The 26975-nt window shown below is 43.8% G+C and overlaps 1 protein-coding gene across 1 annotated transcript in view; it reads left to right on the forward strand.

Annotated features, from left to right (window-relative positions):
* The first annotated feature begins 127 nt into the window (after positions 1-127).
* LOC134195628 (structural maintenance of chromosomes flexible hinge domain-containing protein 1-like) overlaps positions 128-26975 on the forward strand; it is a 43801-nt gene continuing 16953 nt past the window's right edge. Inside the window, exons 1-32 of the mRNA XM_062664682.1 lie at positions 128-245; positions 393-471; positions 524-685; positions 2550-2632; positions 3701-3816; positions 3897-4011; positions 4228-4347; positions 4635-4804; positions 5913-6006; positions 6159-6366; positions 6524-6644; positions 11864-11926; positions 11997-12120; positions 12775-12981; positions 15577-15797; positions 15923-16176; positions 16801-16917; positions 17217-17284; positions 20326-20502; positions 20574-20646; positions 20800-20936; positions 20996-21139; positions 21834-21999; positions 22073-22137; positions 22194-22256; positions 22340-22419; positions 23572-23698; positions 23759-23839; positions 24621-24725; positions 24783-24836; positions 26275-26400; positions 26457-26536. Coding sequence (XP_062520666.1) covers positions 132-245; positions 393-471; positions 524-685; positions 2550-2632; positions 3701-3816; positions 3897-4011; positions 4228-4347; positions 4635-4804; positions 5913-6006; positions 6159-6366; positions 6524-6644; positions 11864-11926; positions 11997-12120; positions 12775-12981; positions 15577-15797; positions 15923-16176; positions 16801-16917; positions 17217-17284; positions 20326-20502; positions 20574-20646; positions 20800-20936; positions 20996-21139; positions 21834-21999; positions 22073-22137; positions 22194-22256; positions 22340-22419; positions 23572-23698; positions 23759-23839; positions 24621-24725; positions 24783-24836; positions 26275-26400; positions 26457-26536 — 3914 coding nt within the window. The 5' untranslated portion in view covers positions 128-131. The remainder of the gene's footprint in view (positions 246-392; positions 472-523; positions 686-2549; positions 2633-3700; positions 3817-3896; positions 4012-4227; positions 4348-4634; positions 4805-5912; positions 6007-6158; positions 6367-6523; positions 6645-11863; positions 11927-11996; positions 12121-12774; positions 12982-15576; positions 15798-15922; positions 16177-16800; positions 16918-17216; positions 17285-20325; positions 20503-20573; positions 20647-20799; positions 20937-20995; positions 21140-21833; positions 22000-22072; positions 22138-22193; positions 22257-22339; positions 22420-23571; positions 23699-23758; positions 23840-24620; positions 24726-24782; positions 24837-26274; positions 26401-26456; positions 26537-26975) is intronic.

Below are 26975 nucleotides of genomic sequence, written 5' to 3' on the forward strand. Positions count from 1 at the left end.
TGTTATGTACAGTGACTCACCGAGTCGAAAAGCAAGCTGTGCTGTCGACGTGTTAATACGCATGCGCGTAACTTGGCACGTCTACGTTTCGCGCTCTTTTACGCATGCGCAGATAGAAGTGCGCTTAGAAAATGGAGGAGCCTGTTGTCTACGTTTACGACCGCCGCACTGGCGACAAACCGGAGGAAATAGTTTCTCTACAAGGCGTCTTCGATTTTCAAACGTTCCGGAACAAACTGGTCGAAGTAAGCAACTGCGAAATCACACGTTTTTCTGGCATTTCATTTCCGCGTTGAAATAAATGAAACGACACACTTACCATCGACTCCCACGTTCGCTTTCGACCCCAAGTAGACGTTTAGCGATGTGTAACTAACGCGCGCTACGTCTAGACTCTGCACTTCGATACAAGAGAGGAATTTGTTATCACGAACAGCAGCCGACAGGAAATCAGTGACGACGCATCTTACGGTCAGTTTTGTAGTGTGAAACGCACGAAGAAAATTCTAACAATTTTGTGTAGAGAATCGCGTCGTCCAGGGCGGCACTCTGTACGTCCTCCATTCGACCGACCAGGAGCTACTAGCACCCACAGATGAAAGAATCGATTACGTTCCGCACTACGACACTTTAGTCAAGAGCGGTATCTATGAGTACTATGCCAGTGAAGGACACAATCCATTGCGTAAGACCCAATCATTGTGCATAGTTTCGCGCAGCTGACTCCTCTCTACACTACTTCTGGCGGGAACGGTTTGGTTACCGATACGAATTGTCCCGTTGCTGGTCTTTGGTATTGAAGTTAGGCATGCAGTCACACGTTGCATGTAGTTGGCATCGTGCCATGCCTAGTCAATGAGAAAGCTACCATTGCTAGCTCTGGCTACCTGATACAATGAATTCATCGGGGATGGAGATGCCTTCTCAGCTGACAATGATCATTTTATTGGATTCAACTTTCAGTAGGACAGACGGCAGATTAGCGTACTCTGATTGCGCATGCGCACCAAGAAATTCCTAACTCGGCTAGGCACGAAGTTATCCAGGAATCAAAATTTTAAAAAACATTACTTCTTACCCGTAGAAGCCCTTTTCTGTCCTAGAGTTTACTGCACAGGTAGATACTGCGGTAACAGACACGAGCAGGCTACCGTACAGTAGGCCTTCGCTGCGCACGCACACCATTCTGCAAATCCAGTTACTGTCTATTCCCCGTAAGTGTGAACTCGGAAGTGAGTAATGAAGTAGAGGTCACACCAGGTGTGCTCATTAGAGCACTAAGAGCTGCTCCAGTTGGACCATGTTACACCAATTATCCTAGATGGTTCCAGTTGCTGATCGGTTGGTCTTACAAGATAATTGGATAATAACCATTGCTTCACCCATTTGTCGTTGCTATGCACAAATAGTATTTTTTCATTTCTTTTGTAGGAAGGGCTTATATAATTTGATAAACAGAAATGCCAGACCTAGCGGTTTTTAACGATATCGAGATCATCGCGAAAGTCCAAAAAGCAGCGGAGATATTGAAGATTTTCAAAGTTCACACTTATGGGAACAGACAGGGAGTCCTGGAAGCCACGATAGTGCACGAGGTTGACCAGAAAGACGTAATGTGCCCGGAGAGATGTATCTTGCATTGCCTAGACAAAACAGGTGTGCTGTACATAGCCTCGACCAAGCTCGTTGCCCTTTTGGCTTTCCCGGATATTCAATCCTCAACGTAGCGAGGAGGATTGATATGAATGTAGCCGCGTTGGGGAATTGAATATCCGGGAAAGCCAAAAGGCCAGCGAACCTTGTCACGAGGCAAGCTGCGGGGATATTTGATATTAATGGTTTATTTTTAAATATGAATTTGAACGTAGCGAGGTATGTACACCAATTGTGGTCTGAGCTGCTTTGATTTCACTCATTTAGCGCAAGAAAAAATGGTTGTCAGTTGCTTATGCACATAATCGTGAGTCGCTGTCCCGCTCGTATGCCGGACCGCAATGTTTATAATAACGTCATGTGATCGCTTGTCTGCACGTAGACTGTAGAATATTCTAGATACACAACACAATCGCTCTGCTGTGTAGTACAAACACTAACCTAACGCACCACGTAAATTCATTGAACGTGTACGTGTACAGCGAGACGATCATACGGGATATTGCTACGTGTTTAGCTTTACGTAATTGCGCGACGCGACGGTTAGTTGAAGACAGGTGGCAAATGTCGAGTTCTCTCGAATAGAATTTGTTACCTGAGCTAATTAATGTCTAGATACGCATGCGCAATGAAATCGTATAGTAGCCTGTTCGTGTCTTCTGCTTAGGTGCGCATGCGTAGAGAAAGCTTAAACTGTGGTCGCCTTTTTGCACATGCGCAGTAGAGGTATACGTTAATTTGCCTCGTGTATTTGCCCTACTAAACTTTTATTTCAAAAAATTATGTTCCGTTAATTGCCTTCAAACCTCCCGGTTCCCTATCGTACGTACAGTAGAGTAGGAGCTTGCTACACGAGACTCTAACTCTTGATTTGTATTGGCTGATTTCGTTTATAGCTTATGCGTTCGCCGAGTTAATCGACAATGCACTGACGGCGACTGCAAAGAACGAGGGAGAGAGGAACATTGATCTTTACTTGGTAAGTCGTGAATAGCAGTTGAAACTAGGAAACAAACGATAAATATTAATGGAACACAAGTTACACAACGACTAGGACCACAGTAGGTGTGTAATAGTTACTACGTTGTGGAAGCAAGGTGACAAAACGGAAAGCGACAATGTGATTGGATGGAGTTATATTCACAGCTGACCGCATCCACTTCTGGGGTAGTTGTATTTGGCCTCGCGAGCCCAGCAACCTGCTGAGTCTTTGTGGCGCTTGTTGAGCTTTTTAAAATTTTAGTTAGTGGCTGCCATTTGTGTGTTCGTGGACGTCGAGCTATGGAACGAACACTAATAGATTTTACTAATATCGTTCGAGGTCTGCTCTATCCCAACACTTGACTAATATTATACCTGTAGCCTCGCGTGTTGATTGCACTCCCGGATAAGCTGCCATTACTCATCCGGGACTGCAATCAGCACTGCGAGGCTATAGTAGATTGAAGCTTTGCACTTTCAATATAGTGGTAGCCACGTTAGCCCCAGAAATGTTAGACAGAGCGAATTTGGCGCTAGTACAGTATACAGAGTTGTGCTTGACAAAACTTTGTTTAGACTCAGTCATTCGTCATTCCCGGATGGTCAATCCTCGACTGGGCCGGAACCGGTTAGGCTCGAGTGTCCAGCCGGTCATCTCCCCCCGCTAATGCTGCAATTAGGCAAAGTCGACGCTGCGCGGCGGTAGCCAATGGGTTTGGCGACGACGACAAACGCACGTTCTGTCGCGCGAAATCGTCGGCTAAAAGTTCGATGCGGGGGCGTAGGCTTGAGTCGGGACTTTCGGCTACGAGAATGTTGCTTCGCGATTGGACGATTTGCTGCGTACCCACTTGCGTGATGAAGTTGATTGAATACATGTCGTTTCGTTTCCACTTTGCACGCTTGTCGTAAGTCACGTGATTTTACTAATCGAGCACTACTCGTTGATTCCAACTACTAATTCTTAATTTTGAAATTTTGGCGCATACCTTTGTAACTTAGCCGCAAGTTTTAATAATTATATGGCTCGATGACGCTTGTTTGTCGTTTGCATCGTGTTTGATAGTACTTGGAGGACTCACCTGTCATCTGTGTCTTTGACAATGGGCGTGGCATGACATCTCGTCAGCTCAACCATTGGGCCATCTATCGTTTGTCTAAGTTTCTACGGAATAAAGGAAGGTATTAGATATGTAGTACACTACACAATGTATCTAGTATTGCTGGTTAGAATTGTAAGTTATTGTGGATATGTTTATTAGCGATTTGAATGAATCGTTTGTGCAACAGAAGACGCCTCGATCATTGAACAGTGACATCTCTTACTTTGGAGTGGGAGGGAAGCAAGCTATCTTTTTTATTGGAACGTCATGCAGAGTAAGTCAATGTTTACTATTGAAGGCGTTTTTCAACGTTAGGTTACACCATAACACGCGCGCTAACAGGTACTAGTCGTTTTTACTATGGGAATGTATATAAGCATGACACGCTTATCCAGTCAGTTTTGTAGATTGTAGGAATGGGTGCACAGGGTGTGCGTGTGGTGTGTGGACTGACAATACAACGTTTGATATTTTAATTTTCCATTTTTAGATGGTCTCAAAGACTCGTCATTGTGGTGATGTTCACGAATTGAGTATGTCGAAGGAAGAATTTGAGGTCAAGGAGAAGGAGAGAAAATCAGTGTTTTCAGGACGCATTAGAAACAGAAGGGTATGTAGCAAACATCTGATGTCTTTCATATAGATAGATACAGCAACGCTACTGTTGTTTGTTGTGTGTTATTGTCACATGATTAAGTACACAGGGCAGGTAACGCGCGCACGCACTTGCGTGCTTGTTAAGAACAGAGGGTTTGCTATCAGCGCGAAAGACTGACTGACTGATAACTGACATGTGTATTGATATTGATTGCAATGACTGCGTCAGAAATGAGAGTATCAATCATATTTCAGTTGTATTATTGTCTTAATTAATTAATTATTAAGTTTGTGCCGTAGCCTGGAGATGCCAGTCACCTACAGACAGGCGGTAACGAAATTCTGAAAAAGCTAATCGAAGACGAAGAGGTGAATAGAGAACAATTTACAGCAGTCTTCATCAGCGAAATTGCGGAGAAGAACGTTCAGTATCTTACCAAGAATTTTGCGACTTGGAGCAGACAGCTCGCGTAAGAATGTATTGGTTTACTAGCCTCGTACCAGATCCTCTTCTCGCGCTATTCTGGGCACGACAGCACGAGGTGAGGGTCTGGTACGAGGCTAATGGGTTACATGTGATACGTTGTATTTGGACTATAGACAACTTTACCACAATATGTTTGCCTAGTTTTAACTTTATATCTCAAAGTCACGCATTTAGTTTTCGCGCGGAAAATTTTGAAGGCCATCTTTCATGTTGTTTGTAATTTGTTGCAGTCAGACAAATTGCTGGCTTTTTGTGACGAGACACGTGTATACGGCCATACATATTATGGAATGGAATAAAAAGTTAGATGCTAATACGCCAGTCGTTTCCTTTTTTTGTAGAAAAACGCCAATACAGGCATAGGCTCGAGTGTCCAGCCGGTCATCTCCCGTCTGCTAGGGAATTCCCCAAGATTGGAACTACATCTACTTATGTGCTCAGCTAGACTACAAGTAACCTTTGTTTGCAATTTCAGTTTTCCGGCTTTAATAGCAACACATCAACAACTGTCATTGAAATTGGCTATTTTGATCAGGATATTTGATTGCTATTCTCATGAGACTCTTCAAGCTTTCTCCGTCAGACGATTCCAAAGTCTTGTCTGATATGGGATAGCCTTAGTACTTCAGACTCCTTTCTGCACGTGATGGGAGAGGAGAGTCACGTGCAGAACACAGTCTGGAATACTGAGGCTAGATATTGCAAGACTAGCCGCGTCCTCAGACTCTCTCGCGCTAGTCTTGGCACCAGACAAGACTAGCGCGAGAGAGTCTGTGGACGAGGCTATTGGAAGACATGGTGATAGACCCAGTTAATATCAATACGAAGAGAGGGCGTTGCCTTACCATTTTCAAAAATTCTCTACCAATCTGAAATTTTTGTATAAGCCTGCCTGTCGTCTGCATGCTCGTTTGTGGCAGACGTTAATGATTGGCGACCCATAGCATTAACCTTGATGGTCGCTGGAGACTTTAAAATTGTCTTGCGTTGTCTAGTCTTAGTGGATTGTAAGAGTAGTCTGTATAGTGTAGTAATAGATATTAATTTTGTGTACGTTAGATGCTAGTGCTGGATATACGTTTGTTTTGCAGTCATATTTACCACTACTATCTTCACGGATTGCACGGAAACGTCGCAGACAAACAGGAAAGACCGCCGACTTCTTTCAAGCAGATCAACATCACTGTAAGTGCAAACAGTACAGCAGCAAAGTGCGTGTATTTGGCATAGAAGCCAGCAAGTTGTTCAACTTGTTTTTCAATGATTTTGAGACACTCAGTGCATATGTATGTATATATATATATATACATACATATATATGTCACGTGATTTTATAGATTCATATGAAAGCTGGTAAAGACAAGACGATGTTGCCTCTTCGTCTAGTCGAAGACGACATGCAAACGCGATACATTCGTTCTGCGAAATCGACGTTTGAATTCAAAGTGGACGTGCAGGGCGTTGGAGAAGTGGAAGGTGTGCTAAGATACCATCCTTTTGAGTATGATCACGAGACGTATCCCGTATCTTTGGACGCTGAAGAGGGTGAGAAATAGATCGCATTTATTCGAATGGCTTTTTTGTATTGAAGCCGCTGCGTTTATTTTGACGCATGCGTGCTTGAATGATTAGTCAAAATTGTCGCTTTCTTCAAACTTTAAAAATTATATTACTGAATTATAATACCGATTTTTTTCTGTAGAATTTTCGGACATTGAAGATGTTGAGGATGCCGTCCAGCCGTCGAGAAAAGCGCGAGGAAATAGTGCGATGTTCGAATGCTTCTGGAACGGTAGACTCATTCCCTACACAACAATCGACGGGTTAGGAACATCTAGTATATATAAAGCTCAAATTGTCTGTGTGTGGGTGTGGGTGTGGGTGTGGTGTTGTAGCTCAATTGGTTAGAGAGTGCATTTGGATGTCACAGTGATGGCGAGCTATGGCATATTTCTTTAAGCAAGAAACTTACAATTGCTTCTCTCGACTCAGGAGTATAAATGAGTACCTGGTCATTGACTGGGGTGGACATGACCGCTGTCTTGGCAGTAACATCATGCAGCAGACGGGTACTTGTGGGCCTTGGTGTCCAGTCCCAAAGCTGCGCCATAGTTAGTGTCCCTGGATGACTCTGGCCAAGCTCTAGGTGGATTGTAGCGCTGGCCCTAAGCCCCCACGTAGCGTATGGAGGCCCTGTCTCTAGAGGCAGGGGGCGCTATCTCCGCAACTGACCTTAAGGTTGACGTCATTCACGAATGATGTGGAGGGCTTGACATTTGTCCATTTTGTCCATTTGTGTGTGTGTGTGTGTGTGTGTGTGTGTGTGTGTGTGTGTGTGTGTGTGTGTGTGTGTGTGTGTGTTCCGTCAGATCCCTACAGTATGGGATACATACATACATACATACATTTCATATATATATATATATATATATATATATATATATATATATAATTTGATAATTTTTTTGCATGACTATTTTAATACAAAAAGTCTATTTGTGTTGTAAGTATAAGCTATCATATGCTAATCATATGATAAATGGTCACGTGACGTTTACAAGTAAGAATGCCATATTAATCGGAAGTAACTAATTGCACACTTACTGTGCAATACTTCATATCCACTATCTCGCACGTCACGTGACTATGGGATAGACTATTGTGCGTGTGTGGGATGACACTTATTAACCTTAAGCGTAGCGAGGGTTATAGTAGTCGTCTCACCGGAAATAGCGCTCGACTCGACGGAAATACCAACTTGATGGGGAAACGACCATGTAAACAGCTTTGGAATGTATAGCGTACGTTCACTGGTACAGTGTAGCGCTCGTGTAATCTCGACATATGGTTGTTGGAGCTTGTCCGCCAGTCTAGGTAGAGTCACGCAGGACCTTCCAATTTGACTACTGATCATAAATTTCGAGTGTACCTTCAAAGCGCCCAAGTGATTTACGGTTTGATGATAAGGCTGGTGTCCTTTCTCAGCCATCTGTAGAAACAAGTGTTTAGTGTGACTCGGCCATCTGTTTAAAGGGACAGTCTCACGGAAAAACAACCTACGCTTAATTAAAATTTGTCTTGACGAGAGAATCCGAATGACGTTAGTTACGCGCCCCAATTTGCCTCCGTTGTTGAACTAAGATGATTGCTTTTCATAAGTAGTGTCTTTCACATGACGCAATGGGAAACGTTTACTGGTAAGTGGTACTTATGTATCCACACAAGCTAACGTACGTCTTTTAGTTTGTAGTCGTGTTCTTCTGCTTGCAATACATCCTACGTATACGCTAGTTCATTGCGTTGGGTTCATGGGATGGGCGTTTTCCGAACAAAGAGCGATAGCATAGCAGCTGATCTCATTTGTGGCACTCTGCTGATGCCTGCAAGTAGAGATGGAGCTCTCACCCTTATGTATTAGCCAGAAAGAGAAATCAGCGAGCGACGTAGTCAAGAATACAAACTGATGTCTGGTACACTTCCCACACCTACCACTAAACGCTTCTCATTAGTTTGGGCGGACGACACACATTTTGTTGACTTTGAAATCAGTGACGTCATTTATTGCAGAAAGCAATGATTTTAAGTTCAACAACGGAGGCAACTACAGACGTAATGCTAACGCCATTCAAATTCTCTCGTTAAGAGTTATTTTTGAAGCCTAGTGTTGTTTTTCCATGGGATTGCCCCTTTAATAAACAAGTTTTTGGATACTTGTGTCTAGTGAAGTGCACATGATGTTAATTAATTTGTGCTGCTTGCAAGTACAAAGTACATGTGCAGCAACTGTTTGGTGTTGATAACCTTAGGCGTTGTTGCCATTGGAGTAGTACGTACACCTGTGCCTCGTTATTGAGGCTAAAATCAATCATTGGTTGTTCTAGGAACACACGCCTATAGGTAAGTTTCTATCGTTTGGATGCACTTTGCTAATTCTACTGTACAACCAAAGTACCCCGGAAGTGGAAAGGGGTCAATTTCTCGTCGCCTAAGGTTCAGCACTGTTAGTGCTCCCTTTCATTTGTATATAGTAGTCGAGAAACAAATGTTATGAAATGCGTAATTGTCGAAAATGTTATTGATGTAGACCTCGTATAGTAACCGCATCTTTTTCCGAAGGTAGTTGGTGTGCATACGATTTTTGTACATGATTTAATGAATGTTACAAAACTGCATGCTCTATCTGAGGGACTGGATAACGGTATTCTGTAGGGTTTAAACTCGTTAGTGTTTCAAGTTAGTAATTTTTTCGGTTACGCCTGGTTTACAGTATGACGCTGACGCTGACGTTGACCACCGTAACGTGACGTAACGTAACGTAACCTTACGAGCGTTCTCTGTGAATCAGGTGACGGTATAGTCTCTTGCACAGCCCCTCTCCGCTCCTCGCGCGCGCGTTAAGAGGGGCTGTGCAAGAGACTAAACGACGATACTTTAGGATACGTTACGTTACGTTAAGATACGTTAAGATACGCTACGTTACGCTAGAATACGCTACGTTACGTTAGGATACACTGCGTTAGGATACGTTACGTTACGTTACGTTAGGATACGCTACGCTACGTTACGTTAGGTTACGCTACGTTACGTTACGTTAGTATACGCTACGTTACGTTACGTTGGAATAGGATTGTGTTCTATTTCGACGTAACAGAGCGGAACGTTTGACCACTATATATAGGGTCTGAGCAATTCAGCTCGTGATTTCTTTAACCAATCTTGCACTAACCAAGAGAGTGACGCGACCAAACGTCAGGGTACAGTACGCAAAATTAAGGGCTGGTTTACAGTCAAAGCCGAGCGTTAAGCCTGCATGGTTCACAATATGACGCTGACGCTCAGCTGAGCGTCACACTTCAAAGAGACCGCCTAGACGGAGGTGGCATTTTTTATGTTGAAGCCTGGTTTACAGTATGACGCTGATGACGCTCGCGAGAATGCTGGCGAAGACGCCGAGTAGGTATCAAAATGCTGACGTTGACGCTGCGCGATTGACATGAGTGTCAGCGACGAGCCACTACGCGCATGCTCATCATAATCGTATACCATGAATACAAAAGTCTGTGATTTGGTTTCATTTCATCTCGCACCAAGTTGTCGCGGAGACGCTTCCACATTTTTTAGCAGCCTGCTGCAGGGAGCCCGGTTTTCGATACGTTTTCCAAGCGTTTTTCTTGCTCTTCGCATCTACAAGCTACCGTGACTTGATCTGCCACAAGCAGCCGTACCTATACTTACACACATTCGGTAGGCTTCTCTTCCATAGTTTACTTCCGGTTATTTTACTCCCGGATCTAGTCTCTGATTTATCGACTAAAAGCCCGGTTCACAGTACGACGCTGGCACGACGCTAGGCGAGCGTCCACGACTCTGGAATAGAGAAAAGTTCTAATCGAGCGTCCTAGCCGGAAGTGACCCAGTGTCCAATGACATCACGTGCTCCGTTTGAACCAATCGAAAGTCAGTCACTGGACGTATCCGGGATATTTATTCGTACACATTGCAATTGATTCGTCGACAAAAGTTTTCATTGAATGTGTGTGGTTTTCCCTGTGTTTGGCGAGTTCAGTCAAAGGACTACAAGGTCATAAGGATGAAAGAAAACGCTTGATCGAGACTACGGCGCAGCAGCGCAACAAAAGCAAAACGTCGTCATCCATGTCTGTCACTTTTACATTGTACACAAGTTGTTACTTTACGACTGTCGCAGTATGTTCTTTGTGCGATGGACGCTCGTCAGACGCAATACTGTGAATGGTACAGCGCCAGCGTCGTCGCTGACGGTCGTGTGAGTGTTCTTGTCAGCGTCCAGGAGGCTCCCAGGGCGCTGTGCCAGCGTCGTACTGTGAACCGGACTAAAGGCAGGTGCTTCTGATAGACGCTGGAGCACTTCCGGTTTGGACGCTAGAGTTGAACTTGAATCAACTGTAGCCTCGGCGGCGCTGACGACGCTCGACGCGACGTGCGAGTGTTTACAATATGACGCCTGCCTGAGCGTCGTCGCCAGCGTCATATTGTAAACCTAGCTTTAGTCTTTAGGAGATATATTACGAAAACGTCGAAAAACGGACAGTCCTTAGAGAAATAAACGATGCTGTGGACAGTATGACTTCTTCATATGCGTATGTGACAGTCATACAATATTGCATATTTAATTGGTTTTTGTTTGGTATTATAGCTTGTAACTTACTTACACTTTTCTCGTTTTCAGTCGTAAACTGTATGTGCATTAAAGCCCTGTCCACACTTGCAACTGGATCGCACGGATTGTAATTAATCCAATTCACATGGGAGGTGGATTCGATCCACACCGGATCTCGATTCGTTGAATCCAATTAGAAATAGCGTGCATTGCCTTCACGTACGCTACGAGAGTAGTCGGAACAATTTGTCACATGAAAATTGTCATATGTCAAATCAAATTAGCGAGATATCTAATAAATGTGCAAGACCTTTTTCAGTGCATGGATCACAATCAATGCTATTATTACACATTTGTCTCAAATAGAGCTACGATCAACAATCACCAAACCCAGTGAAGTATAGAAGCATACAGAGAAGTGAAACGACATATAATTGCGCATTAATTTAGGTCAATTTCCAATTTGCAAATCTTCCAATTTTATTACCACAGACCAGTGCTTTTGGCAGTGTGTGATGCAGCGCACAACATGATTACTCGTCTCCACTAAAGCTATTGGATATGAAAATTCAGTGCTTGACTTTGATTTGTGTGAACTTAGTGTAGAGATGAACGGCAGTCAGCATCTAACCCTTTGACTAGATATCTTGCTAAATACAAGGAAGTTGGTTTGACATGTTACAAATTTGGTTTGACATATGACAAGTTTGATTTGACACATTGTCAATTGCAATTTGATTTCACAGATTACACACGTGATCTTAGTCTCGCGTAGCCAGACCCTTTTTGCCGCGTCAAGTATGACCCAGCGTATAGGGTTTGGCTGCGCGAGACTAACTTGATCTGACATACTACAAATTTGATCTGACGACCTGAGAAAAATAATTTATTTGTTATATTCAGGCTTGAGTTCTGTGAGCCATCTAAGCGGACGACAACGACGGCTCCTTTGGAATGCTATTCTAGGTGGCTGATTTATTCCTTAGAGGTATAGGTACATGCATGATTTGTTTTAAGTACATGGTTTGTGTACTAGGATATCTGGTTGTCTCTTTACTAACGACGCCTTTCAAGTCAGCACCAACAAACTGACGTTCATCGATCTGCCAGTGAAGTTAAAGGAAAAGAGCAATACTATTATCTACTCGGTTGTGACGAGTGTAAGTTGTGAAGAATGATGTGGTGATATGTGTTTTACTTTTAATAAGTATTCGATTTTCATGTTAATTGATTTTACATTTCGTTGTTATTAATTGATCAATAACTACAGATGTAGGTGTTTAACTTATCGACAAATGAGTGTGCGTGTTTGCATATGTGTGTGTGTGTGTGTGTGTGTGTGTGTGTGTGTGTGTGTGTGTGTGTGTGTGTCTGTGTCTGTGTCTCTGTGTGTGTGTGTGTGTGTGTGTGTGTGTGTGTGTGTGTGTGTGTGTGTGTGTGTGTGTGTCTGTGTGTGTGTGTCTGTCTGTCTGTGTGTGTGTGTGTGTGTGTGTGTGTGTGTGTGTGTGTGTGTGTGTGTGTGTACGTACGTACGTGTATGTTTGTCTGTGTGTGTGTGTGTGTATGTGCGTGTACATGTGTGTACGCGTGTGTGTGTGCATCATGTTGCGCATGCGTGCTTACGTGTCGTTTCTTGTCTGCATATGTGTTTTTCTCAATTTTTGTTTACATGTTTGTCTGTGCAAATCTCTGCTAGTCGAGTGAGTCATGTGACTCTTTTTGCTTGCCTGTTGTCTGTCCATTGCTTGTGTTGTTGCCACTGTGATGTGTGTACTTTCAAGTTTGTGTTGGTTCACAGTCTGTTTGATGTGAAGGATGGTCGTTCGATTCGTGACATTAGGAAGCACTTTCAGCATTGGCTACGCGATTGTCATGAGAAATTCGACAAGGAGGTGCATTTTATCGAGCAGACAGGATCAGATCGGAGGCGGGAAAACGTGGAAAGCAAGCGTCGTCAGCATCCATGGTGCGTGTATCAAAGGATCGAGCTCGATGGCAAGACCTATCAGTCAGGAGATGTGGTGAGTTGTGTAGGCAAGGGTAGTATGACTTGACAACAAAATGGTTGTTGTCTCTAGGTAGTCTAAATCATTGGTTATTCGTGGGGCTATCTTTTGAAATATATATTGGTCAAAATTATAGGGACTCCTGGCATTTTGTGTGTGAAACTTTGGCACTGAATTTTTCTCTAGCAAAGCCAAATGTTTTGAATTTCTTTTTTCTTGGATTGGGTCATGTAACATAGCTTGAGTTCATGATTGCAGCTGTACTGACTACCTACTGCGCATCTAGTTTGCTTTAATTAAAGAAGGAAGACGGCTATTTTTCTTTCTTGTCTTTATACACGTTCATCGCTCTTGGACGCTCATTTTTGGCATGCAATCTAAGAATGCTCTGTAGTAGACAGTGAAAGCACTTTTGTGGGTCCTCTTATCAACGTTATGGAAAAAAGGCGAATCATCTGTTTTTACGTATGGATTTCGCGCATGTCAGCACAACTTGAATTGCTTTGCCATTTTAAGCAATAAGCAAACTTCAACGTATTCAAAAAACCATGTGATACCGTACTAATTAATTACAAAGCAATCCTACTAAGACAAAAACTAAAAAGTTACAGCGACAAAAGAACACCGACATGCCACTTCCGGACCACGTTTTACGTCACAAACCTCAAACTGCTACCGCTAAATTCGTAGCTGCACTAAAGCCGCTGCCCTTGAGACCTCCAAACTCATGTGATAAGTTAGCCTGAACGTTCAGCTGCACGCAGTTGCAGAGTCTTGTTCCGTGCGATATTTGACGAGTTGCAGCCATGCTTCGAGGCAAACAGTTGAGTCCGAAAACTTGAGGGAAAATTGAAGCCCTTCACTCAGTTGGCCACTCTGTGCGTCAGATTGCAGCTTTTGTCCGCCGCTTCAGGAATTCCGTTCATCAGTGCCTTCAACGGCTTTCCCATGGCAGCAGCGATTATGAAAAACGATCTGGACGTGGGAAGGCAACAACAATCCGGGAAGATCATCGACTGAAGAGAATGGCACTGCAGAACCGCAGAGCACCATCACGACTGCTCTCGCATCAGCTGACTGAAGAAACCGGCAAGCAGGTATCAGATAGAACAGTCTGTCGTCGTCTCAGTGAGACAGGAGTGAACGCTCGGAGGCCTAGAAAAAACCACTGCTAACAGAAAACAATCGGCGTTTGCGACTGGGATGGGCAACCACTCTCACACGGTGGTCTTTGCATGACTGGAAATCTGTTCTTTTTACAGATGAGTCAAAAGTCAGCATAGGAAACGATTGTGCTCTGTACGTTTGGCGTCGCAAAGGTGAGGAATTTCTCCCTAAATGTTGTGACCGTACGGTCCAGCACGCGGCTAGTGTGATGGTGTGGGGTCTCTGGTGAAACTGGAAGGTCGTTTGGACAGCACGGCGTACCAACAGGTTCTGGAGGAGCACATGCACTGATACGAACGACTTAGTCCTCCAGCAGGACAACCCGCCAATCCACACCTCTCGGTCAACAAGACAATGGCTACACCAGCATGACGTCACACTGTTGGACTGGCCGCCAAAATCGCCTGATGCGAATCCAATTGAGAACTTGTGGCATGAAATCAAAACTGCTGCCAACCGTCGTCCAACCAAGAACTGCAGCTGAGCTCTGGAATGCTTTACAGGAGGCGTGGCAGCAGTCGCGCGTTTCCGGACGCAAGTGTTCTGCGACGTCTGGACGCAACCAGGAGGGCGAGAGGCGGGAACACTTGTTACTGAGGAACTGGTGAAGGGCTTCAAATTTTCTTTGCTTTATTAAAACCGGCTTTTTTTATAAGCCACTAGACAAAATCAGAGAGAGTCTAACCTACCATGCTTTCGCAATCATGACATCATACACTTTTAGCTCTCGTTTTCCGCAATAGGAAACGTAAAGAAAACTATTTGGGATCTACAGTATTCTGAAGAAACCTAACAATCAACACGGTAACTATTAAGTTCTTAGGAATGTTGATAGTTGGTAAATTGTGACCTAATTATTGTGTTACTATATACCCACAGCGGGGTGTCCCTATAATTATTTTGTTCATGTCGGTATATATATATATATATATATATATATATATATATATATATATATATATTGAGCTTTATATATTAGATATATATCAAACAGTTATCTGTCATACTGAATTAGCAGCTGACATGATCTGAAATCACTTTAATTGAAGCATTACTTAGCATTATAATAGTCAAAACAAATATATAGAAATAATATCCAAATACACATATAGCAAACTGATAGGGATTAGAAGAATCTCCTACCTGACATGTTCACGAGATTCATAGGATTTCTCGTAGGACTCGTGCACAGCACTGTACCACAGGCATGGAATCTGCAGTACATTTATATCAATACACTTTACACTGAGACAGTGAGATAGCCTCGGTACTCCTCAAGTGGGAGGAGAAAAGAATAACTACTGAGGCTAACAGTAAGAAGGACTGGAAGACAATATCATGCAGTAGTGCACGTAGATAGAAAGGCAGAAGCATGAGTATGGTGCATAGATAAATACAAACGAGAGAACCAGTCAAACTAGATTGCCAACTCTATTGTTTCAGGTGAAAACGTGTCGGACTAATCCCTTAGTTTGTGGGCGTGTGGTAAACTTTTGGCTCTACGGACGCCATGATGGCGACACGTTTGCCAACACGGGCGAGATGGAAATACATCAAGAGCCAACGATGCTCTACACCACTGCAAAGTTTTATCCTCTAACCAAACTCGACAGACAAACTTCGGAGGAAGAAATATTAGAGATCATCAAGGAAGAGCAATTGAAGTCAGTATTAGAAAATTATCTACATGTATAGAGATACAAGTTAACTTTAGTCTTAATAATTAATTATTAAAATTAATTAATTAAAATTAATTAGTTAATTAATACATATATTTATGTGTGATTAGGTTACCTAAAGTGCTCGAAGTCAGCTTTCCTGAGAACAATGAAGTGAAGGAGAAGGGAAAGGTTGTTTGTGGGAAACCGGTTGGTCCAGTGCAGGTTCAGATTCTGAATGGGAAGGGAGAGACAATTGGTCGACTGGCCGGCACTGTGGGAAGGAAACTTGGTGTCGAGCAGACGGTGACATGTGGAGAGAAAGAGATCTGTAGACATGTTGGAGAGTACAGTTCAAAGTGGTTCTACTGGTTTAGGATGATAAGTTAGTTGTGTTGCATTTATTTATTTATTTGTTTGTTTGTGTGTGTGTGTGTGTCTGTCTGTCTGTATATTTATGTATCTGTCTGTCAATCTGTCTGTCTATCTGTTTATGTGTCTGTCTGTCTGTGTCTCTATGTATGTTTGTTTATTTGTCCGTCTGAACGTGTGTGTGTGTGTGTGTGTGTGTGTGTGTGTGTGTGTGTGTGTGTGTGTGTGTGTGTGTGTGTGTGTGTGTGTGTGTGTGTGTGTGTGTGTGTGTGTGTGTGGTGTGTGTGTGTGTGTGTGTGTGTGTGTGTGTGTGTGTGTATGTGTGTCTATCTGTCTCTGTCCGTCCGTCTGTCTGTCCATCTGTCTGTCTGTCTGTCTGTCTATTTGTCCGTCTTTCTGTCTGTCTATTTGTCCGTCTTTCTGTCTGTCTGTCTGTCTGTTTGTCTGTCTGTTTTTCTGTTAGTTTGTCTGTCTGTGTCACTGTCTGTGTGTCTAGTTATCTGTCTGTCCATTCATCTGTTTGCAAACATGAAAAAGACATTTTAACATATCAATATGAAATTTCCATGTCAAAAAATATTGTGATTGCATGACAAAGGTGCCTTTTATGTTTACCAATTTGTTATGTCTACGCCAGGCGAGCTAAAGCATCTCGGTTCTCATACGATGAAATTACAGGCAGTTGTATTGGACGGTGACAAGCAACAACAGAGTCTTCAACTGCCGTCGTCGACCATCAATTTCGTAGTAACTGGTATGTCTGTTGGATTCTTTCTTTGTGAGCGTTTGAGTAAAAATAATTTAAAAACGAACCAGAAATAAGGTCTTTTGTAAATGATAGAAAATATTTTCGCAAATAGCATGTAGTACTAGCATCATGTTAGTCCTCAGACTCACGTGAGCTAGGTAGTGTCCGATTCCCGTATTGCACTTTCACCCACCCTAATACGGGAACTGGACACTGTCCAGCTCACGTGAGTCTGGGGATGAGGCTATTATTAAAGGTGCATAAATTTAAAAAGGTTTTGCAACTGTTGTTGTTGTTGTCGTCAGAGGCACCCGCAACGAGTTTTAAAATTGTGCCACTTGAAGAGCCATACAAAGTCGGAGAACCATTTCAGGTATATTGGCATGCACAAATAGATTTAATTAAACATAAACTTGAACTGAAAAATATAATACTTAGTATACTGTATTTTTCGATTAAACGCCGCATTTTATCTGTTGCTCGAAGTTTGAAGGAAAAATCGTACGACTTCGGTACGCGAGGCACGTTTCTTCAGACTACCCGGATACTGTTCCACCACATGATATGACGTCTCAAAGTGTGAAATGCTTGCCTGTATGCAAGCGTTCTTGTCTTGAATAGGTGTCAAACTTACAGCGTGTACACGTACACACTTCTAAAGCACGGACAGAGAGCCTTTAGCAAATAAAATAGACGCCGCTTTCGTTTAAACACTGCAGCTGCCTAGTCTTGCTGACCACGCCCTTGTCGCGGTAACCACGCCGTTTTAGTTGAACATAAACGTCGCAGCGTCTAAGCGAAGACATTGATACTTACAAATAAAATTTAATATAAAAAACTAAAAAATAATGTTTAAACCACGCCTATTCTTTGTAAACAGGCTGTACAAATCCACAAGATCACTAGGTGGTGGTTGTGGTGGTGGTGGTGTGAAGTGGGGGTGAAGTGGGAGTGGGATAGAAGTGGGAGTGGGATAGAAGTGGGAGTGGGATAGAAGTGGGAGTGGGATAGAAGTGGGGTGGATGGGGGTGGAATAGAAGTGGGGTGTATGGGGGTGGAATAGAAGTGGAGGTGGAATAGAAGTGGAGGTGGGATAGAAGTGGGGTGGGTAGAAGTGGAGGTGGGTAGGAGTGGAGGTGGGTAGGAGTGGGGGTGGGTAGGAGTGGGGGTGGGTAGGAGTGGGGGTGGGTAGAAGTGGAGGTGGTAGAAGTGGGGGTGGTAGAAGTGGGGGTGGTAGAAGTGGGGGTGGGTAGAAGTGGGGGTGGGTAGAAGTGGGGTTGGGTAGAAGTGGGGGTGGGTAGAAGTGGGGTTGGGTAGAAGTGGGGGTGGGTAGAAGTGGGGGTGGGTAGAAGTGGGGTGGGTAGAAGTGGGGGTGGGTAGAAGTGGGGTGGTAGAAGTGGGGGTGGGTAGAAGTGGGGGTGGGTAGAAGTGGGGGTGGGTAGAAGTGGGGGTGGGTAGAAGTGGGGGTGGGTAGAAGTGGGGGTGGGTAGAAGTGGGGGTGGGTAGAAGTGGGGGTGGTTAGAAGTGGGGGTGGTTAGAAGTGGGGAGGGTTAGAAGTGGGGAGGGTTAGAAGTGGGGAGGGTTAGAAGTGGGGAGGGTTAGAAGTGGGGAGGGTTAGAAGTGGGGAGGGTTAGAAGTGGGGAGGGTTAGAAGTGGGGAGGGTTAGAAGTGGGGAGGGTTAGAAGTGGGGAGGGTTAGAAGTGGGGAGGGTTAGAAGTGGGGAGGGTTAGAAGTGGGGAGGGTTAGAAGTGGGGGACGGATAGAAGTGGGGGACGGATAGAAGTGGGGACGGATAGAAGAGGGGGTGGGGTAGAAGAGGGGTGTGGTAGAAGAGGGGGGATAGAAGTGGGGTTGGATAGAAGTGGGGTTGGATAGAAATGGGGTTGGATAGAAGAGGGGTGGAATAGAAGAGGGGTGGGATAGAAGAGGGGTGTGGGATAGAAGAGGGGTGTGGGATAGAAGAGGGGTGGGATAGTGGGGTGTGGGATGACAGTGGGGTGAGGCAAGAGTGGGGGTGGGATGAGGCAAGAGTGGGGGTGGGATGAGGCAAGAGTGGGGGTGGGATGACAGTGAGTTAAGGCGACAGTGGGGGTGAGGCGACAGTGGGGGTGAGGCGACAGTGGGGGTGAGGCGACAGTGGGGGTGAGGCGACAGTGGGGGTGAGGCGACAGTGGGGGTGGGGCGACAGTGGGGGTGGGGCGACAGTGGGGGTGGGGCGACAGTGGGGGTGGGGCGACAGTGGGGGTGGGGCGACAGTGGGGGTGGGGCGACAGCCGGGGTGGGGCGACAGCCGGGGTGGGGCGACAGCCGGGGTGGGGCGAGAGCGGGGTGGGGCGACAGCGGGGTGAGGCGAGAGCGGGGGTGAGGCGAGAGCGGGGGTGAGGCGAGAGCGGGGGTGAGGCGAGAGCGGGGGTGAGGCGAGAGCGGGGGTGAGGCGAGAGCGGGGGTGAGGCGAGAGCGGGGGTGAGGCGAGAGCGGGGGTGAGGCGAGAGCGGGGGTGAGGCGAGAGCGGGGGTGAGGCGAGAGCGGGGGTGAGGCGAGAGCGGGGGTGAGGCGAGAGCGGGGGTGAGGAGAGAGCTGGGGTGAGGAGAGAGCTGGGGTGGGTGATGGAAAGGAGTGGAAGGGAATGGAAGGGAGTGGAAGTAAAGTGGGAGTGGGGTAAAATGTGTTTGTGTGTGTGTGTGTGTGTGTGTGTGAGTGGGGGTAAGGAGAGAGAGCGGGTAAGGAGAGAGAGCGGGGTGAGGAGAGAGCGGGGGTGAGGAGAGAGCGGGGGTGAGGAGAGAGCGGGGGTGAGGAGAGAGCGGGGGTGAGGCGAGAGCAGGGTGAGGCGAGAGCGGGGTGAGGAGAGAGCGGGGGTGAGGAGAGAGCGGGGGTGAGGCGAGAGCGGGGGTGAGGCGAGAGCGGGGGTGAGGCGAGAGCGGGGGTGAGGCGAGAGCGGGGGTGACGTGAGAGCGGGGGTGACGTGAGAGCGGGGGTGATGCGAGAGCGGGGGTGATGCGAGAGCGGGGTGAGGAGAGAGTGGGGGTGGAAGGGAGTGGAAGTAAAGTGGGAGTGGGGTAAATGTGTGAGGAGGAGTGGGGTGGAAGGGAGTGGAAGTAAAGTGGGAGTGGGGTAAAATGTGTGTGGAGAGAGTGGGGTAAAATGTGTGTGGAGAGAGTGGGGGTGGGAGGGAGTGGAAGTAAAGTGGGAGTGGGGTAAAATGTGTGTGGAGAGAGTGGGGTGGAAGGGAGTGGAAGTGTAGTGGGAGTGGGGTAAAATGTGTGTGTGTGTGGGGTGTGTGTGTTTGTGGGTGTGTGGGTGTGTGTGTGTGTTGGGATGTATGTGGGGGTGGTGTGTGTTGGGATGTATGTTGGGATGTATGTGGGGGTGGTGTGTGTCTGTGTATGTGAGTATATTGTATGTCTGATATTTTAGGTCCAACTCGAACTCTTTGACAAGTTCAACAATCGAGCTCGCTTACCTCCTGGATCAGAACCCCAACTATCTGCTGCCGGTGTTAGTTTTTCTGTCAAAGATGGTGTAACTAAAGGCAACGTAGTGACAATCCGTGGAGTAGTAGCAACTGCCAAAGTCAACAACACCTCAGGACAGGTTAGTGCACCATTCAAACAAAAACAACAATAAGTAAAGCATTTGTATGACACGCTGATTTCCTCATCTAGACATTCAAACTGAAAGTGTCTGTCGCTACTATACAATCTGAATATCTCGAGACGAAATTAAGATTGATACCAGGTCATTTATTATTACTATCAACTTAAATAATTATATTATTGCTTACGTGTGCATGCGTGTGTGACTCTGTGTGTGTGTGTGTGTGTGTGCGTGCGTGCATGCGTGCGTGCGTGCGTGTGTGTGTGTGTGAGAGAGATTGCTTAACATTTGTAGGAAATCCACACGTGCTCGAATGTGTTTCTGCTGGTCCCTTTTTGGTCGAGAATTACAAATCTCTTCAGATGACCGTTCACGTCAAGGACTGCAGTGGAAACTTTATAACAGATTCACAAGTCAAGCTTGTATGCAAGGTATTGTTTGACTTTTTGCCTGTTTGTTAGTTTTTCAGTTTGTATATGTGGGATTTTAGCTGTCTGGAGCTGATTCGTTGCCAACGTACTATGCAGATTGCTCTAATGGAGTAGCTACATTTTCTGGTGAAAGCATTATGATCAAGAGACAGTTCACTGGTAGAAGATCGACTTGTGGACTGCAAGCAAAGATATCAGTAATGGTGAGTAGATAAGTATGGTAGTAGTTGCTGTGTTATTTGTGATGGTCCATTTACTTGCTTTGTTGTGTCATCCTGTAATCTACATTGATGTGCACATGGCGGCCCTTCATGCTGCTCTGTCTGTTTGATGCTGCTCTTGCCTTTGTTTTGCTTGTTGTCTATCTATTTAATGGTTTTGTTCTTGCTCACTTGTCAGTTTGCCTGTCTCTCTGTCTCTCTGTCTGTCTGTTTGTCTGGCTCTCTGTCTGTCTGTCTGTCTGTTTGTCTGTCCTATTGTCTGGTGTCTGTCTGTCTGTCTGTTTGTCTGTCTATCAGTCTGTCTGGTTGTCTGTCTTTTTGTTTGTCTGTTTGTCTGTTTGTCTGTATGTCTCTCTGTCTGTTTGTTTGTCCAGCCATCTCTCTGTGTGTTTTGTTGTCTTTTTTCTGTCTGTTTGTTGGTTTGGCTGTCTGTCTGTCTGGTTGTCTGGCTGTCTGTCTGTCTGTCTGTCTGTTTTTCTGTTTGTCTGTCTGTTTTTCTGTCTGTGTCTCTGTCTGTCCATCCTGATCCATCCGTCCATCTCTCTCTGTTTGTCTGTCTGTTTGTCTGTCTGTCTGTCTGTCTGTTCATCCGTCCATCTATCTGTCTCTTTGTAGTTGAAAATATTGCGTAGAGTATACTTGACTTGCTGTTTAATCCCTTTACGATCTTGTTTAGGGAAATGACAAAATCCCTGCTATTGAAACAAAAGTCATAGTACAGCCACGCTCATCTCCATCTAAGATAATTATTTATCACAAAGCTGTCGGGTCAGCAGCAAAGAAACAGTTGCTTCCTGAACAAGACATTTCAGCTCCCGTCGGATCGACCGTCACAGGACTCTGTAAGTTGTCATATGACAGGGGCAACTCAAGCTAGTGATACGTAGCCTCTCAATTGCAGTGTTTGTCTTGCAGCATTTGCTGTTTTCGATGAGGCAAATAGGGAAGTAAATATCAACGACTTTGCATCTAATGTTAAGGTTAGTGTTTGGTTCTTGTGGGTGTTTCTGAATTGTTGACATTGGCTGTTGTGCAGGTGAATTGGACAAACAAGTTGAACACGGAGTCTGTCATGTCTGGTCTATTACCCGGCATACCGGTATGTTTAATGGATAGAATTTATACTTGCATGGTAATCAGTGTGCTCGTTATGTATTAGTTCAGTATTTGCTGTTTGAGTAGGTTCCGTCGGTCGTCTCGGAGATGAAATATTGCGAAGTCAGTCTGAGTGGAATGGGCATCGAGAGCAGTTTCCAAATCAAGTGCGTGTTTGGTTTGTCTGTCAGTGTTCAGACAGCATGATATGAAAACAGAGTAGCAGTAGGGTTGGTATGTCATACAAAGAAAATAATGCAACTTGTCGGCTTTCACAAATTTGCTATTTAATATAGTACATTTCCAAACTTTTATTTGTGAGTGAACAAAACGAGCAAGTTTTCTCTAATGCGTCATAGGGGTCATACACAGAGTGTACGTCCTTCCCTGTATCACCACCCCTACCCGTTGAGGAAATCGTTTAGGAACTTATAAATTCGAATAATTTTTGCTAGTTGTGTAGAAGGTAAATATAGAATAGTTTACGTCATGTGACGTCATCACTGGAAGTATTATTTCTATAGAAACTATGCTTACTAATGTGACTGCATTGCACCACCCCTACACCCAGGGGACAGCTGTTACAAACTGATCATTTTGTATAATTGTTTTTTCCTTGATGGATGTAAAACCACATGTTACGTTATGTGATGACATCATTCTGTGATTATTGCTATGGCAACAATATTGAATTAGGCGTAACTTATGTAGCGTCTGATCATATACGTTTTTCCACATTGCAGCTAGTCAAACAAGTAAGGAAGGTATGGTGGGAATGAAATGAGCACCTATATATACAATAGTCTGAATTTAGAGTTTGATGATTTGTAGGATTTTCTGTAACTATAATTAGTTTTAAAACTAAAAATGTGTAAGAAATAAATTTATGTGATTTGCAATACCAATGACGTTTGAGTGGTATTTGAACTACCAGTAGTCTCAATGTTTCATGTTTGTATGACGGGCACGTTCCATGTGTGAGCATGACTTGAGTGTTATGTCATTTGGGTTACTCACAGGCATCTGCTGCATGGTTGTTGAGATATTTTATTGATACTTTTTGAGGTAATTAAATAATTATTTTGTGGTACGTTTGCAAGTAACTGGAAAAGAGGGCAAAGGCTAAAGCTTAGTGTGAAGATTGTTATTGCAACATGTTGAATGATGTCGATGGTGATAGTGTTTGCCATACATGTGTGTGTGTGTGTGTGTGTGTGTGTGTGTGTGTGTGTGCGTGTGTGTGTGTGTGTGTGTGTGTGTGTGTGTGTGTGTGTGTCACTGTGTGTGTGTCATTGACGTTCTGGTGCTTGTAATTGTAGGCCAACTGTCGGTGAATTCAGTGCTCTCAAGTGCATAGCAAGTCATCGGCAAGTGCAAGTGAAGCAGACAGACGACGTAGTCATTACCGTCCAGTGCACAGACAAATTTGGCAATATCCTTTCAAAGGTAGGACACCATACCGTCGTCTTCGTCTCAACTGTTTGTGTTTTGATGTATGATGTGTAGCTGCCACCCGGGTTTAGCGAGCAGCTGAATGTGTCTGGTGCAGACTTGGATGTTAATGAACTGAAAGTAACAACGTCTTCGGTATACCACAGTTAAAGAATTTAAGCATTTATTAATTATAGAAATAAATATTAGATTTGTAAATGATATATAATTTTAAAAAATTTTTAAATTTTTATAGATTTATTTTCTATTTTATTTTTCAAATTTTTTGATTTTTAAAAATTATTATTAAAAAATTAAAAAATATATTGAAGTATTATATATATGACTTGTATACAATGTGAGTCAGTGAGACATACAATCCTGTCGTGATGGCTTGCTTTGTAGCACAACGCAAGACATCTTACGTGCATGCACAACACTACTCATGACACACAACAACTACTCATGACACTCCTCCCCCTACAAAATTAGGTACACCGTCCAATTAAAAATCATCATCTGTGCACTGATATTCGACCTCTTCATATCTGTTCGTGTATTAGTCTGGTGTGAGATGTCTCACATAACGTCTCTTTGTCTCATTGGATACCGTCTTTTGTTCGGTACCTCTTCAGGCTGTTCTTTCTGTTCTTGTGATACTCATTCATAGTCTTCGGAGACGTGGTTTTGCATCTCACTTCTGTCACCACTGTGATGAATAGCAACACAAGACTGAATCTATATTTGGGAAACCCAACTTATATATACATCCTACGTACATGCACAACACTACTACACTGTAGAACCCATTTGTTGTTAGCGGTTAGTCAGACAGCAGGAGACAAACAGTCCTAAACATATATCACACAGATGCTGCTTGTAGGTAATCAAAAACACAGAATTGTGGAATAACGGTGCTTCACATTTTCTGTTGTAGAACAATCAGGTTACGATCAATGGTATCGCCTTCAACAAAGTTGAATTGGTTATTCGTGAGTTGACTGTGAGCTTTCAAGGAATAAAGGCTTACGTCACGTTTGATGTATCAAGTTGTCTAGTTGTGCATCGGTGCTTGTTTTGTGACACTCATAATGTGTAGGTTGTTGCTGGAAGTCCCGCTCAAGTCAAATTTCTTCACTACAATCCAAAGGAGGTAGGCATGTATTTTTTATTTTATTAAATTTGGGCGGTTGTTGTTGTGGGTTAGAGAGGGACATTGTGTGTGTGTGTGTGTGTGTGTGTGTGTGTGTGTGTGTGTGTGTGTGTTTGTGCACGTGCGTGTGTGTGCGTGCGTGTGTGTGTCAGCTTGTGTATCAATGTGTGTGTGTGTGTGTGTGTGTGTGTGTGTGTGTGTGTGTGTGTGTGTGTGTGTGGCAGCTGCAGTTGTTTCTTAAATACAGTCGAGCTAATTGTACTCAATCTCTAAGTAATAAAACACAAATTTGAAAATTTGTTATTTAAGTTTGCACTAAAGGGTAGTGGTGATACAATGCCAATGAAAATTCATACATACTGATATTATTTGATCATCAACATCATCACATCATCGACCGTATTTCTTCCTTGGGTTTAATTAATTACATCTTTATTAACTTAAAATATAATGCAAATTTTGTTTAATTAAGTAGAAGTTTCAGTATAAAAATTTTGTACTAATAATAGTAAGAACATTAATGAATATGCTGTGATTGGGAGACTTGTCTTTGCAATGTCGTCTCATTGTTGTTGTTGTCAGGCCTGCCTGAAGAAAATTTAAAGTGCTACAGTCTAACGCGCGTTTATGGGGCATTGTTACACTAAACATGGTCACAGTAGGCGTGGTCGCAGTAGGCGTGGTTACCAATAAATTTACCAAACACAGAAAACAAAGTAGATCATTGTCAACAGACATGACAGATCTCATTTAGTTAACACATTGAGCATACTCGCCGACATTCGCAACAGCCGGAGCATAGAAACTCTTGAACTCAAAAATGTTTTGCAAACTTCTTGCCTTCTTTTGCAAAAAGTGCTACAGCATGACCGTATACTATAGTGCTGTAGCTGTTCCGGCTGTTTTTGTCATACACAGTTTACTATTGATGATTTGTGCAGCAAGCAGCATGGGGTGCTGTTGTTGACACTCTGTGTTACCACGTTTTCTTTTAAATATGGCACTACTACGCATACAAACTACATATGTAGTTTCTCATCAACCTCTTCCTGAATTTAGGTGCAGGCAGTACACATGACACACAGTATGTGTTTAATCTTAACACATTCTTCTACTCATAATTTAATATCAACACGTTTGTGTACTGTAGTCAGTAGGTTTCACAGGCTTACAGCTTTAGTACGTTTAAAGTGACTACACACTAACACACATCAGAACCAAGGGGTGGGCAGCTGCCACGTGGATGGACGAGAAGGACACGTGACAATATGGCCCCTGGTGCATGCGTAGGTGTTTAGGAGAGGGGCATGCGGGAGGTTTGTGAGTGATGCGGGTGCTTTGTGTAACTATACATGTAAAATATTTTCAAGTGCATTGCTAATAATGCAAATCGATTTCACACCAGATTTTTCTCATTTTAACTTTTGCTCTCATGTAGCCGATTTACGTGTACAACGAGTCTCGGTTGCCTGCTGCGCTCATTATCCAACTCTACGATAAATTTGGAAACGTGTCACCAGAAGAAAACGTTAAGATTGCGCTTGGCAAGACGGCTGGTCTCAAGGTTGTAAAAATGCACAACTTATTATGTCTCAGTGGTGTCTGACATGTTGGTTGTAGTTCGAGCCGGCCACTCACCCGCAGAGAACCAATGAAGCAGGACAGGTGAATTTTGGTCAGTTGACAGTTAGCGGAGCCAAGTGAGTTGCATCAACTTCTGTACTGCTGTTTCTCCTTAGCGTGCTATGGAGTAATGATTTGTGTATTTGTTTGTCTGTATATTTGTGTGTGTGTTTAATTGTTTGTCCATTTATTTATTTGTGTATTTGTCTATTGTGTCTGTTTATTTGTTTATTTATTTGTTTGTTTCTTTGTTTGTGTATTTGTTTGTTCATTTATTTGTTTTTTTATTTGTTTGTTTGTCTGTTTATTTGTGTGTTTATTTATTTGTTTGTTTATTTGTTTGTCCATTTATTTGTTTGTCTATCTATTTGTGTGTCCATTTGTTTGTCTGTTTATTTGTTTGTCTGTTTATTTGTTTGTCTGTTTATTTGTTTGTCCGTTTTCTGTTGTCTGTGTATTTGTTTGTCCATTTATTGTTTGTGTGTTTGTCTGTTTATTTGTTTGTCTAGTTATTTG

This window comes from Corticium candelabrum, chromosome 20 (assembly GCF_963422355.1).
Source record: "Corticium candelabrum chromosome 20, ooCorCand1.1, whole genome shotgun sequence".
Lineage (NCBI taxonomy): Eukaryota > Metazoa > Porifera > Homoscleromorpha > Homosclerophorida > Plakinidae > Corticium > Corticium candelabrum.